Below are 14,353 nucleotides of genomic sequence, written 5' to 3'. Positions count from 1 at the left end.
TTTTTGCTATCTGAACTTTTATTTTCCTTTGAAATTATCTCTGAATAACTTCTTAAAATCTAAAAATGTTCCTGCTTAATTTACTTACTTTTTGGTAGGAGCGGGAGATAGATTAGTGTAATACTGTATATATTTTAATTTATATTTTATCAGCCTCGTAATTAGGGAATTTCTCCCTACAGTAAAATACGTAAGAATGCATTCATAATGCATTCATAATATTTTTTCAACTTTGTTTTTAATCTTGTTTGTTCTTAACTTTAATTATTATTTTTTTTGCAATGTATTAACATAAATGGCAATGCTTGCAATAATTGCTAGATTTGGTCTACAGAACTTTTAATCAAGAAATAATACTTAATAAATACAGAGATAGGATGAATTTATATTTAATAATTTTTTTCTTTTACATTTTAATTATGTTATTATATACTGTTGACTGACAATTTCTAAATATCAGTCTATACTTTTGCAAAAATAAATGCAAACATAACCCACTTCCCCACTCAAAACCTAGAAAGTTCACGGCAACAGCAACTTGAATAATGTCATGTTTAGAAATAAAAAAAACATACTTCGTGTTATCTAACAAGAAAAATACTGTAACAAAACCCTTCAATTCTTGTAGGCCAATTAAACAAAAGTAGCCACATACTGGCATGGTAGTGGGAACATAGACAATTATGATTCATTGCTCTCAATAGATGTTTCAGAAACTGTGACAACTGAAGTTTTGGATCCTACTTTGTTTCTGATCTTTTTCCTGTTAAAAAAATGTACTATCTGGATTTCATAGATATTCAGAAGAAAAGCCGTAAAGAGAATCCCTCCTATTGACACAGCTACAATTGTGCTGATGAGATATTGTCCTGGGAAAGCCAGTGGGGAATCATCGACATATATCTGCAATAAAAAAAATACATCCTGGTAAATTTAAAAATCACACTACTTGAAAAGTTGGGACTTGAGATAGATAACTCAAGTTTACATTAGTAAATGTACTTTTGAAGGCAAGGTTAACGTTGCAGGATTAAAATGCAGATTTGAAAATTTATGGCAGTAAAGAAGTGGAAAGAATTCTTTCAGCTGAATTTTCAGTTTAGGAGTATTCAGACTTTCAAATGCAGTACAGGTTGTCCTTGACTTATGGCCGCTTAGTGTTCTGACAGGCCTACCTGGCAGGGGGTACTTATGACTTCAATTTGAAGAACCAGTCATTGCACCCTCTGTGGTCACATGACCACACTTTAGATGCTTGGCAGTTGGGCTGCATCTAGAGCCATTTCTGATGTTCTGTGGTCACATAACACATTTTATGATGGTTTTATTGAAAAACCAGTATTTACATCCATTTTTTGGCAAAACTGCACATATAGTGAACAAATGATTTGCTTTTAATGATCGCAGATTCACTTAATGACTGTGGAAATTCTATTAGCAATTGTCACATAAAAGGTCACTTAACCAATAATTTTATACCCATCATAAGTTACAATAATGATGGGCAGGTTCTTATGCAGTTGTAACCTGAGGTTATATGTATAAGAAATGAATGAATGAATGAATATCAATAAATCAGTCTATTAATCCCTGCCAAATTCTTATAATGTTATATCTGAATTCCGTAATGGTATATTTACTTAATTTGCTTAATTTCTAGAAAGGGACAAGTAGGGGCTCAGATTTGTGGTACATCCATTGTAGTCCTTAAGGAAACTACATCTACATAGAGGGAAGTATGAAGTAGAGTACCCCAAGATTTGTTTTAAGTCCAGTGCTCTTCAACATCTTCATAAACAATTTAGATGAAGGAATAGAAGGGGAACTCATCAAATTTGCAGATGACACCAAGCAAGGAGGAATAGCCAAGATAGGCTCAAGATCCGGATGGATTTTGACAGACCTGAACACTGGACCCTATCCAACAAAATGGAATAATTCAGTAAGGTTTTATGCTGGATAAGATATGATAGCTGTTGAATAGGTAGTACCTGGCTCAACAGTAGCAACTCTGAGGGGGATCTCGGAGTCCTAGTGGACAATCACCTAAATATGAGCCAGCAGTGTGCTGCAGCTGCCAAAAAAGCCACTACAGTTCTAGTCTATATCAACAGAAGGGATAGCATCAAGATTACATAAACTATTTGTACTGCTATATATTGCCTTGGTAAGATCACACTTGGAACATTGCATCCAGTTCTGGTAACCGCAATACAATAAAAAGGATATTGAAGTTCTAGAAAGAGCACAGAGAAGAACAACAAAGATAATTGGGGGGCGGGAAGCTGAAACATATCATGAACATTGTCTAGTCTAACAAAGAGGAGACTAAGGGTGACATGATAGCAGTCTTCCAATATTTGAGAGGATGACACAAAGAAGAACGGGTCAACCTATTCTCCAAAGCACTTGAGAGCAAGACAAGAAGTCACATATGGAAACTTATCAAAGAGAGAACCAATTTAGAAGTAAGGCAAAATTTCCAGACAGTGAGTACAATTAATCAGTGGAACGACTTGCCTCCAGAAGTTGTGGGTGCTCCAACTCTGGAGGTTTTTAAAGAGGACATTGGACAGCCATTTATTTGAAACGGTATAGGGTCTTCTGCTTGAGCAGGGGGTTGGACTAGAAGACCTTCAAGGTCTCTTCCAACTTTGTTCTTCTGTATTCTGTGTATTTCTGTTACAACAAAAGTATAAATCTTTGTTGTCTGTGAAAAGAAGCAGGAGAGGTTCCTCTTGCTACAAGGAAAGGAATAAAGAATCTGTCTGTGCCCATGACTCTTTTATTATGTTGGGGGCTATGAAGATTGGATTTTTGCATTCTATCAATATTCATTTGTAGAAATGTTATCACTCACACATTGTTGTAGGGACACTTCAGACAATATTACTTAAATTTGATGAAGTTGTTGCCGATTATATCTGTACTAAGATACATTTACTTTATATAAATAATTTTTGCCAATGTAATTATTTTATATATTTGTGATTTGTTTCACATTCTTCTATATTTCAGTACTATGAAAAAATATACCTGAAATTCATCAAATAAGTTGCAAAAGGACACTCCGGGAATAGTGGATACTCTAAAATGGAAAAGTTCAGATCCCTGTTAAAAGTAAACATTATTTTTATTAGTGCATAATAGTATTTCTTTTGCTACACATTCATTTTTTAACATTGCTTAATCTGTTAAAATTAGTGTTGTGCATTAAATTTACATTTTGAATGACGTGAATGGAAATGTCTATGGAAATGTCTATGGGGATTCTCAATCATCCAAGTCATGGTTGCCCAGTGGCGTAGCGTGGGGGGTGCAGGGGGGGCCGGCCGCACCGGGCGCAACATGTGGGGGGGCGCGCTCGCACTCGCAGCTCTCTGCCCCTGCCTGGCTCACTCACTCTCTCTCACTGCAGTGCTGGCTGTGCGAATCCGATCTGAGCTGCCGGGTCGCCACCCACTGTGGAGGGGGGGTGCCAATTACTTGCCTTGCCCCGGGTGCTGACAACCTACGCTATGCCACTGTGTTTGCCCCAAAGGTGCTTTTCCAAAAGGCAACTGGACTTCCTTGGTTTGTTTTTTTGTTTTCTCTTGAAAACCCACTCCCCACCATTCAGACAGAATCGAAGAAACCGCTTGGATGAGAAGCAAAACGTTTTCAAGAGGGGAAAAAAAGCCCAAGAAAGTCCAATTGCCTTTTGGAAATGATCTTTGGGACATGAATGGAAATGAATTGTTTTCTCTATTACTATTTTACTTTATTTCCAAAGTATGATTTGCTGCCCTAAATAACTTGATTGGTTTTAGATAGGTGTCTTTATCTGAGCAGATGGACAGGGATTTAACTGCATGCTATATTTATCCTCCGTTTGTCTATCCAGGCCAATACTCATCTGAGTATTCATGAATATGAATATCATGGTGCAGTTTTTTCTATTGGGAAATTACTAAAATTAGAGAACAATGTGAGAATATTTGTCCTGAATTATTTAATGCAATGTATAGACCAGGGGTAGGCAACGTCAGCTCTTTTATGACTCATGGACTTCAACTCCCAGAATTCCTGAGTCAGCTGACTCAGGAATTCTAGGAGTTGAAGTCCATGAGTCATAAAAGAGCCAAGAAGTTGCCTAGCCCTGGTATAGACTAACCAGATGAGTTTATTCAACAAATCATAGATAGCAAAATCATGCAATTTGAACAAATATGATTTAAGATTTTTTTGTGGAGATACAGGTATTCAATACAGCGGCAGGGTGGTAATTAACATTAGGATGGGAAAATTTGCCCTTTGGTGCCAAAACAAAGATTTTCTCTACATTTAAAATTGCCACTTCTTTGATTGGCCATTTTGACCAAGATCATTGACCAAGGAAGAAAGTTTTAACCTTTCTGTGCCTTGTGAGGCCAATGACGTTCACGTTTCCCCCAGACTGTCAGTAGTAAAGAATCTTTTCAACCTGATTGCCTTGCTGAATGTTCTTTGTGTCAGGCTGTTCTTTTAGTTCCATTAGTGGGGGAGGGGGGAGGGTTAGAAATGTAGAAATGTAGTTTCTATTCGGGTTGCAAAAACCTGGATGATAGCTACTTGACACATGCCCGCTAATGGTCATCCAGATTTTTGAAGACAAGATATGGTAGCCCTACAACAAGCTGAGGTAGGATTCAAAACAACAGTGCTTTATCAACTTCCCTCCGCCCTGTGCGTTCCCACAGAGAGGGCCTCCTCAGGGTGCCACCGGTCAGAGAATGTAGATTGGTGGCCCCCAGGGGGAGATCTTTCTCTGTGGGCGCCCCGGAACTATGGAACCAGTTACCGGTTGAGCTCCGGACAGCGCCCGATCTTCGCTCCTTTCGCCGCGATCTGAAAACATACTTGTTCGAACAAGCCGGCCTGGCCTGAGGGGGGATTGGTGGGGTTTTTACTATCATTTTATTGGGGTTTTTATTATGTATCAACTGTTTTTATGGGCATGTATTTAATTACCTTTTAACTTTTGTAACTCTGTGTTTTATTCTTGCCCTGTACACCGCCCTGAGTCCTTTGGGATAAGGGCGGTATAGAAATATTAATAAATTAAATTAAATTAAATTTATTTCTGCACCATTTTTTATTAGCACAGTGCATTTCAAAACAATAAATAACTTGGCTCTCATCACTCTTGATTAAAGGGAAAAATTGGTGCCATTTGTTTAAAAATCTACTCCTGAGGAAGGGGAACATCTTGCTATGCCCCACCCAAGCTTTAGTTAAATTGAAGGAATCTCTACCGTCAGGAAAACTGAGTGACAGTTTTAACTTCCTATCCCAAATCTAGGGAAATGGCTACATCCAAATACTCTGGAACTCAAGTAGGGAATGGAAATGGGGATTACCTAGTGTTATGTTTTTGTGCCAGACAATTTACTCAGTGTCATCTGCAGAAGGCACAAGTTGGTGGCCCTGATTAGGTGATCAAAGTCTTACCCCTTTTTAATATTTTAACAGTTTTAGCAGTAGGTATGCCAAATTGTTGCAACACTTTCAGTTTTTCTATTCAAAATATGTATTTTATCAGAAGCTTACTGTTATTGATATAGTTAGCCCATCTGGATTATACAACTTGGTTTTGACCTTACTCTCCAAGTGCATCCTTAGTTTTGTCAAACTTAATGTTTCATTGGTACCTGGAAAAAATAAAATACGGTAGTTTAAAGTTATAGTTTCACATATTGTCTGATTATACATTTCAGTGGTAAATAAATCGTATATAAAAAGGGTGAATTAGCTAGTGCTTTGAATAAAGATATCCTTTTGTAAAAGCTAAAAATAAAAATTTAGATTAGAAATTATACATGAGAGCTATCTGCAGCAGATTTTTTGTTATGATGATAACTTAAACCTTGGTAAAGCAAAGTATAATCAAGACTCTTTATCATGGATTGTGTTTGGGTGGAAACAGGGTTGGGTGAAACTCTTCAAGAATAGTGAAAGTGAAAATGAAAGTAAATAGATCTGGAAAACAATATTTTTTGTTGTAAGTTATTGTAGGTGTAATGTATGGGGCTTGTTTTGTTAAGGGAAGACCACGTGAGTTAATTGCTGGAAGGTTGCTTGAGCAGGGAAGCTGGCTAATGGCTCCCAGCTCCCCAGACAACCCGTCGCCAGTGCCGCTATTGGTTGCCTCTAGGGAAGCAATAGGTTGCTTTAAACCTATTTGCCAGGGTATAAATTGCTGCATTCGCAGCCCTGTTTCTCAGTTCAGATCCTGCAAGCATTAAACAATTATCTTTGCTGAACTCACTCGCCTCGTCTTTGTCATTAAGCAACGAACACAGTACATAACAGTAGGTATGGCAAGGAAGAGGGCATTAAAGAACAAATATTTTTAATAGAATTTCTCAGAAAGATTCCCTCTGAACCCCAGCAGTCTGCTTCTTACCTGAAATTTTCCAGTTTGTTCTATTATTTACTTCTTTTATGGTGACAAAATAAGGAGATGTCAGATTGACCATATAACCCTCATCTTCCACTATAAAATAGAGAGGAAGCTTTTCTACTGGAAATTTCATCCGCAGAGCCTAAAGACAAATGAACCGTAGAGACAGAGATGTTGAAGTGTGTATATATATATATATATGTGTGTGTGTGTGTAAATTTTTTGGATTGCTAACAAAGAATTAAAGGGAGACTGATATGCATTTCAAACTTATTTGTTCTCATCAGTCAGCCATACCCTTCTGAGATTTGAACCTGGGCCAAATGCACCTTAGGCAATTGTTCTAAACTTTAGGCCACTGGCTCTTTCTTGCTTTGTTAGCTGAGAAGCAAGGGAGATATGTGTTAAGTGTTTGTTAAGTATTTGGAATACCTTGCTAGGCCCCAAACAATACTTAACAAACACCTGTGTGTGTGTGTGTGTGTGTGTGTGTGTGTGTGTGTGTGTGTGAATATGTATGTGTATGTATATGTATACACACACACACACACATAAAGTTAAGGGTCAATGGGACAATCTATTTTGAGAATATTTTTCCATTTGAAAGATAAGTTAGAGAAACTGACATAAGAAGAGCTACTTTGTGTATAATTTTGCATCTCCCTGTACCAATATCTTACAGGGCAAGAATGGGCAATTAATGTTCTCAAGGGGCCATGTGAGAAACTGGGATTGTTGTGGAGGACCAATAATTCAAGCTCAAGTCCCCTCACACCATGGCCACTGCCACCACCACCTCCTTAGGCTGCTCCAGGCGAGAGGTGAGCGCTGCTCAGGTGCAGAAAAGCCCTTTGTGTCCTTGCCCTCCTGCAACTGCCAGGCAATGGAAGGAGCCCACAGTGACCGTGCAGAGCTGGACCCGATTCTTCTTCTTTTCCTGCCCCCCTGTGGCACACTTATTTACATTTGATTTTTAATTTCTGATTGATCTTACGTGAGCCAGAAAGACACACAATAAAAAAACACTCAGAAAATGACGGTAAAGAATGAACAAACAAATCAGATAACAGAGCATAAACTAGAAGAAAATGACAATCAGCAAAGCTACAAAATGAAGAGAATTTTAATTTAACACAAGCAGGTAAAAACCTACAAGACTTAGACTTAACAAAAATGGAAAAGATATTTTATTCATCAGAACATCAAAATAAACCTGAGGATAAGAAATAAGACTGAACAAAATGAACTATAGAACTGCCAGGAGAACCATTAGAATTTGGGAGACAAAAAGCTTATATTTTATGCATTCTGTCTTCTCCACTACCAACAATACTTACAAAAATACAAGAACTTCCTGGCAAGCAGAATGCATCAATTTGAAAAGCTGCTTGGCAAAAGAAGAAGGCCAGAGACAGATTCAAAAGATTTGACTCGCCCTACCAGATGAAGTATTACATGAGCAAACACTTGTTTGAATACGCTTAAAAGAACAGATAACTTTGGATATAAAGGGGCCTTAGAGGGATAAGAGATATAAGTAATACAGCATTTTTCATAATATATAAAATGTAAAAATATTGGGATGATGTATGTGAATGAAAAGTTTGAAATTTAAAGGTAAATTAAGTTGAAGAGAATTAAGACTAAGGAAGGATTGAAATACTGAGGTGAAATTAGGATATATAGTGATTTAACAAATTAATTTTTACAAATATAAGTGAAATATAAACCAATCAGAAAAGATGTTATAGCTAGATGTCATAAGATGGATAAGCAGTATAGTATTTTTATAATGCATGAAATATGAAAACCTTGGGATGGTATGTCTAAATGGAAAATCTGGATATTTAAATGATAAATATTGAGAAAATTATAACTGATAAGAATTGTTTGAATATTAAGGGGAAAATAAGCTTAAATAAGAATTATGAAAATAGGATATATGGTGAACTAAAGATGATATTTATAAAAACAACACAAGTTGATAAGAAAAAAATGTTATACATGGACATTATTATTTGTACAAACATGAAAAAATGTTTATATTTAACCATTTATGCATTGAAAATACTAAGAATTATATTTGTTTAAGGTTGAAGAAGGAGAATACTATTGGGAGAAGGGAAGATCAAAGAAATATACTATTAATTAATATACTAATTATGGAAGTAGAAAAATTAATTATTATTGACTGTTAATGAACTACTATTTTTTAAAAAATATATATGAACCAAGACAACATGCTGTACGCTAGGCACTAAGGATTGTTATTGTAAAAAATCAATAAAACATTTCTAAAAAAATAAATACATCACTGATGAAGATATTGAAGAGTACTGGGCTTAAAACAGAGTCTTGGGGGTACCCCACTGCATACTTTCCTCCATATAGATGCAGTTCCATTAAGGACTACACATTGAGTGCAGTTGATCAGTCAATTACGAATCCATCTGGTGGTGGTGCTGTCTAACTTATGTTTTCTATCTTGTCAAGTAGTAGGTTGTGATCTACTTTATTAAATGCCTTACTGAAGTTCAAGTAAATTTTGGTAATGACTTTGTTTGCCTCTAGGTGTTTGCGGATTTGTTGCTGGATTATATTTCTCAGAATCTTCCCTGGTACTGAGGTCAGGGTTTCCTGGATCCATTTTTTTCCTTTTTTGAAAATGGGCACTACATCAGCATTTTTCCAGTCCTCTGGTAGTTCCCCAGTGCTTCAGGATCTTTGAAAGATATAATTCAGTGGTTCTGAGATCACTTCTGCCAGTTCTTTCAGAATCTTGGGGTGTAATCCATCTCTTCCTGGTGATTTGAACTTGTGTAAAGTGGACAGGTGCTCATTTACTATTTTCATGCCTATTTTAACTTGTGTTTCTAATCTGTTTTTTATGGTACTGTTTTTGATAGGTTGGACTGTTTTTTCTCTTTGTGTAAAGATGCAAAAAACAAGTTAAGGAGTTCTGCTTTCTCCTTGTTGCTTATCACTTTCTTGCCACTTTCTCCCACTAATGGACCAATCATTTCCTTAACTTTTTTTCTTGTTTTTTACATGTTGAAATAAGGTTCTTTGGGGGTTTTTTTGTGTTTTGTTGCAAGCCTTAGTTCATTTTGAGCCTTAGCTTTCCTCACTTCATCTTTGCAGCTTTGCAGCTAAGGTATTTTGCCTTAGTTATATGCCCTTTTCCCACTTTTCATACTTGTCCTTTTTGTCTTTCAGCTTATCAGAGAGTTCTTTCTGCAACCATGCCGGTTTCTTTTGAGATCTCTTATTTTTCTTATTTATTGGTATTGTACTAGACTGGCCTTTTATAATCTCATTTTTAAAGTTTCCCAAGCTTCTTGGGTTGTTTTCTTCTTGAGGATTTTCATCCATGGAATCCTTCCCAAGTTCTCTCTAATTTTATTTAGATCAGCTCTCTCTCTCTTTTCTATTCCTTGTGCTTGCATAATGTGGGATTCCAACATTGCACAATCACTCCACCCCAAGGTTCCTGTAACTTCAACGCCTTCTATTATTTCATCTCTGTTAGTGAGAATTAACTCCTATATAGCTGACTCTGTACTTCAGAGGTCTTCAACCTTGACACCTTTAAGACTTGTGGACTTTAGCTTTAGCTGAAGTACACAAGTCTTAAAGGTTCAAAGTTGGGAAACCCCTGCTCTACTTCCCTTCTCTATCTTTTTGGAGACAAAGCTGTCAGCTAGATTTCAAGGGAGGTATGTTTGCGTACTAAACTTTCTGTGTATCAATAGAAGAGAATATTTGTTGCTCAGAGTTGAACTGTGGGATCCTTGGTGCACTGCTGATGTTACCTATTTTAGTAATGCAACATTTGCAAGCTCAGAGGGTACAAAGGATGCACACTACCTGTGTACCTTAGAGACTTCTTGAGCCATATCGGGTAACAAATTTTTTCACTTGGACAACCCATTTTTGGAATTCTTTTTTTAGAAAGGTGTGCCTCTCACACTTTTTCTTTAAAAAATATTGCTAATTAAATATCAGGTAGTTGATTATATTTCATTCTGAATGTTACTGTGTTTTTGTAAACCCAGTCCTTATCTCCAAAAATTATTTCTAGAACGAAGCCCTTTTCAAACACATTAATTTAATTAGGGGGCAATTAATGCTTACCTTCTCTTTACAGTCTGAAAAGGCAACAGAAAATGACAACTTCATATAATCAGCACATTTGCATTCAGCTCGGCTTGATTTGTTAGCACACTGTTTGTACTTTCCAGAGGTCTGTGGAAAAGATATCCATTGATCTAAAACTGTGAGATCAGAGAATGACTAAACAGTGATGTGGTATTTACGTTAGTGACATTTTTTGACTATCATTTGTTCACATGTAGGCTCCTAAATGGTAGAGTAGGGACGGAAAGGGATTTGCAACTGCTTTTCAATATTATAAGTGACTTGTAATTTATGAATACACTTGTATATTAACATTGTACATTAACATAATGCATAAAAGCAAGATATTTTAAGTTTATTTAAATCTTTAAAATCATGGCATTCAAAAGACAAACATGATTAATAACCAAAACTTACTTTTGATCCTTCAAAATAATCTCTCATTCTAGGTTTACTTGGATCTGCATTATAAAAATTATCTGTGAGTGGCACAGCAATTCCCATTACAGATGGTGGTCTATAGTTCACCTATATTAATAATAACAACAAAAACTGTTGGGGAATATGAAAATTACTTCAGCATCCTTTTTCTAATCCCAGTAACTTAATTTCCTATGTACTAGTATCATTGTTTCCTATGAAATTACCCTGATTCCACTGAAAGTGGTCTTTAAATTGTGCTACAAATCCCAGTCTTCAGTATAATTTATGTAATCAAATATGTATGTGGAGATTTTTTTCCCCTCAAAAATATTAGCCACCTAGTTGATGCTCATGTCTGTAATTATGATGAAGTGTTGTAAGCTCTAGAGAGAAAACTCTTGGATATAGTAATTTGTTAAAAAGCAAAGAAATGAGATCAACAAACCAACAAATCTCAAATAAACAATAGCCAAACAAAATCTCTAGCTATATATGAGGGAGAGTTGGTCACAGTGCTGCTCTGCTAAACCCGCAGGTTTTTACTTACCAGACTATTGAGGGCAATCCATAGAAAGCAAATGGATTACCTTCAAGAAATACATATACAAAATATCCATCCAATCCACAGCAAAAGAGGGAATAGGTACATATGTAAATATACAAGAAAAATAAAGGATAGAAAACTTTACACAAAACTTAAGTATAATGCACCCATTTGCTTCCCACCACCTCTGGACTCTTACTCCATTTCACTCTTGGGACCCCGGAACTGCTCTTCTGGGATTCCGAGAGTCCTGCTGGAGTTCTGAAGCTTGGCTATGAATCTGTGACCTAAAATTGATGGGATCACCTGGGCTTGGAGTTTGGAGAAGGAAATGCAAAGTGCACAGTTGTTTCTGATGGATCCAAAAGCCAGGACTAGATTTGAGTTGTCCTCTACAAAGAGGTTGAAAAATACGGCTTCCAGCATTTTCCATTTAATCTTCAAAAAATGCTTGAAAATGTGCAGAGGGGAAAAAATGTAACCCTGGAGTAGGCACAACTGCTTTAAGGTGCTACATTATAGTGCTATATGCTAGAGACTAAATCCAAACTTTGCACAGTCCTAATGTTTTGTGACAAATAGCTTTGACCAAGAATTTTGCAGTGGCTGGATTTCTGCTTCACTATATAATATGATTGTATGGTTGGGTTAACAGAGGCACCGGCAGAGATCAGGATATGCAAAAAAAAAAAAATTGCAAGAAAACACAAGATGGGAGATGTTCAGAATTTCTTTCAATGATACTTCTGAACAGATTTTGTTTATTAAATATCTATGCTGCCCATTCACTGATACAGTGACTTTCAATAAAAAGTACTAAAAACAGTTAAAATTATAAAAAATGAATAGAAAAATTAAAAACCAAAATGATGGGAGGCCTCGGGTGGGAATCTTCTCTACCAGTCAGTCACCACCGGGCCAAGCAATAGAGTCAAGTTCTTGGGTGATGCATAAAGCCAGGAGTATTTGGGTGGACCTCTTCTCTGACAGGAGAATAGTCCAGAGGGCAGGACCCAGAACAATAAAGACTTTTTTCCTGGAACCCACAAGCCAACATTCTTTGGCTGATGGGATCTGAAGTAGGCACTTTCCTTGGGAACGAGTGGGGCAGGTTAGTCCTATCACAGTGAGATGGTTTCTCAGATAACATATTTTATCATTGTCAAATTGCCATTGTACTTGTACCTTTTTTTTACAAGTGTCCTGTACTCTGCAACTTTTTTGCTGCCTATACTTCTCCTCAAAATAGGGTAAAAAAAATCAAGAGGGCAGTTATGAGACTGAAGCTCTGTTTTTTATGTTAATTGCACATGCAGTACACATATAAATATGAGCAAAGTTTCAGCAATCCTCTTGTGGCCCACCATCTTGACCCTTTTGATCACACCTTGGGGACCTCACTGTATCAACTGAAAGTTTCTCCTAACTTCTAGTTTCTATATGGAGAGTCAGGAAGACTAGTTACTACTGGAATGATTGTACACTTAAGATTGTCAGAATCTCACCTTATTTACCTCATAAGATTGCTACGGTATGCAATGCTATCTCACAAATAAGCAAAGCACACTCACCTATATCTTACCCATGACAAATTTGCTATAGCTGCCTTATCCTTTTTTAAAAACAAAAATAATTCATTTCCTAATTAAAGGAATGGTTGCAATAAAATTCAGTGCCACATTTTGATTCCAGGTGTCTGATTAGATCCATCTCTGAAGCCGTTTAATCTGTGGCTAAAGACCATATTGCTACACCTTTGTTTTTCTGTCTAAAGCATTTTGGAAATATTTTAGTATCCTTACCGGCAGAACCGTCAAATATTTTTTGATCTCTGAATTATTGTATTCGACCGTATTCCATGCAGACAGCCAGTCTGATGGAGACAATTTATAAGGTAGAACATAGTGCATTGCTTTAAGGTAGGAGCAGGAACTCTTCAAGGTTATTACAATACATACAACATCACATAAGAGACTGGCATGTGGCAGAATCACAGCTAAGGTAGTTCTACCCTAGGGATGATAATTAAAAAGCATAATATTAATTCACCCCAATATAAAAGAAATAATTATTATCCCATCATAAAGCTTTATCTATGAAAGCTCAACCATTAAAGTGGTTAAATATCTATGCTGTCCTTCATTACAATAGTTTAAGAATTCTCGGTGGGAGAAATATGTCTTCAAGGGTAACGTTCTTTGTACATTGAAATACAGCAAACATAACACATGCATTTTAAGTGAATGGTTTCATTCAGTTAAAAAGAAACAATAATACAAAAGTTACGTATCTGTTCAAATTTATATATTGTTGCTTTCAGGAATCTTGCAGTGCAGTCCTAGAAATACTTGGAATTTAATTGGGCACAAGATAGTACATATCACAATTTAAAATACAGTAGTTGGAATGGAATAGATGCATTTCCACCTTCACAGAAACTTCTTCAGGCATTCTCCTAGAGGGCAGAGGCTTATGTATGGAGACTGGTGGGTCTGTACACGCTGGGGGAATACATCCTTACCTCCCTAACTGTTCTTCTTCCTATTTGAGCAGAGCAAGATGAGTTCTGCTGGCGGTTTGCTTGAATGTGAGTAAATCTCTATTTCGAATTGTGGATCCTGCTTTATCAACATATGCACTGTAATCTCATGAAACATTATAACATGTTTAAGTACATGTGAGTGAAGTTTCCATTTAAGCTGCCTTGTTTCCACCTGAGAAAATCTGAAGGGACTGAAGGAAGGAAAAGACTTGTTTGCCTGGTGCTGTCTTATTCATTTGAGCATTTTTGGTCTGTTTTGATACTATTGATCATAGCATCTTCTGGA

At 36.5% G+C, this 14,353-nt stretch overlaps 1 protein-coding gene across 1 annotated transcript in view; it reads right to left on the bottom strand.

The window, feature by feature from the left end:
• Positions 1–681: 681 nt before the first annotated feature.
• CATSPERB (cation channel sperm associated auxiliary subunit beta) overlaps positions 682–14,353 on the bottom strand; it is a gene marked incomplete at its 3' end in the record, with an annotated part of 62,411 nt that continues 48,739 nt past the window's right edge. The window contains exons 19-25 of the mRNA XM_081323259.1: positions 13,328–13,537; positions 10,976–11,086; positions 10,556–10,666; positions 6,425–6,563; positions 5,569–5,669; positions 3,037–3,111; positions 682–903 (exon numbers count right to left, since the gene is read on the bottom strand). Of these exons, the coding sequence (XP_081179385.1) occupies positions 682–903; positions 3,037–3,111; positions 5,569–5,669; positions 6,425–6,563; positions 10,556–10,666; positions 10,976–11,086; positions 13,328–13,537 (969 nt within the window). The remainder of the gene's footprint in view (positions 904–3,036; positions 3,112–5,568; positions 5,670–6,424; positions 6,564–10,555; positions 10,667–10,975; positions 11,087–13,327; positions 13,538–14,353) is intronic.

Source organism: Vipera berus (genome assembly GCF_964194415.1).
Source record: "Vipera berus genome assembly, chromosome: 1".
NCBI classification, from domain to species: Eukaryota; Metazoa; Chordata; class Lepidosauria; order Squamata; family Viperidae; genus Vipera; species Vipera berus.
Note: the sequence above shows the minus strand (reverse complement) of the source record. Positions and strands in the feature narration are given on the sequence as shown.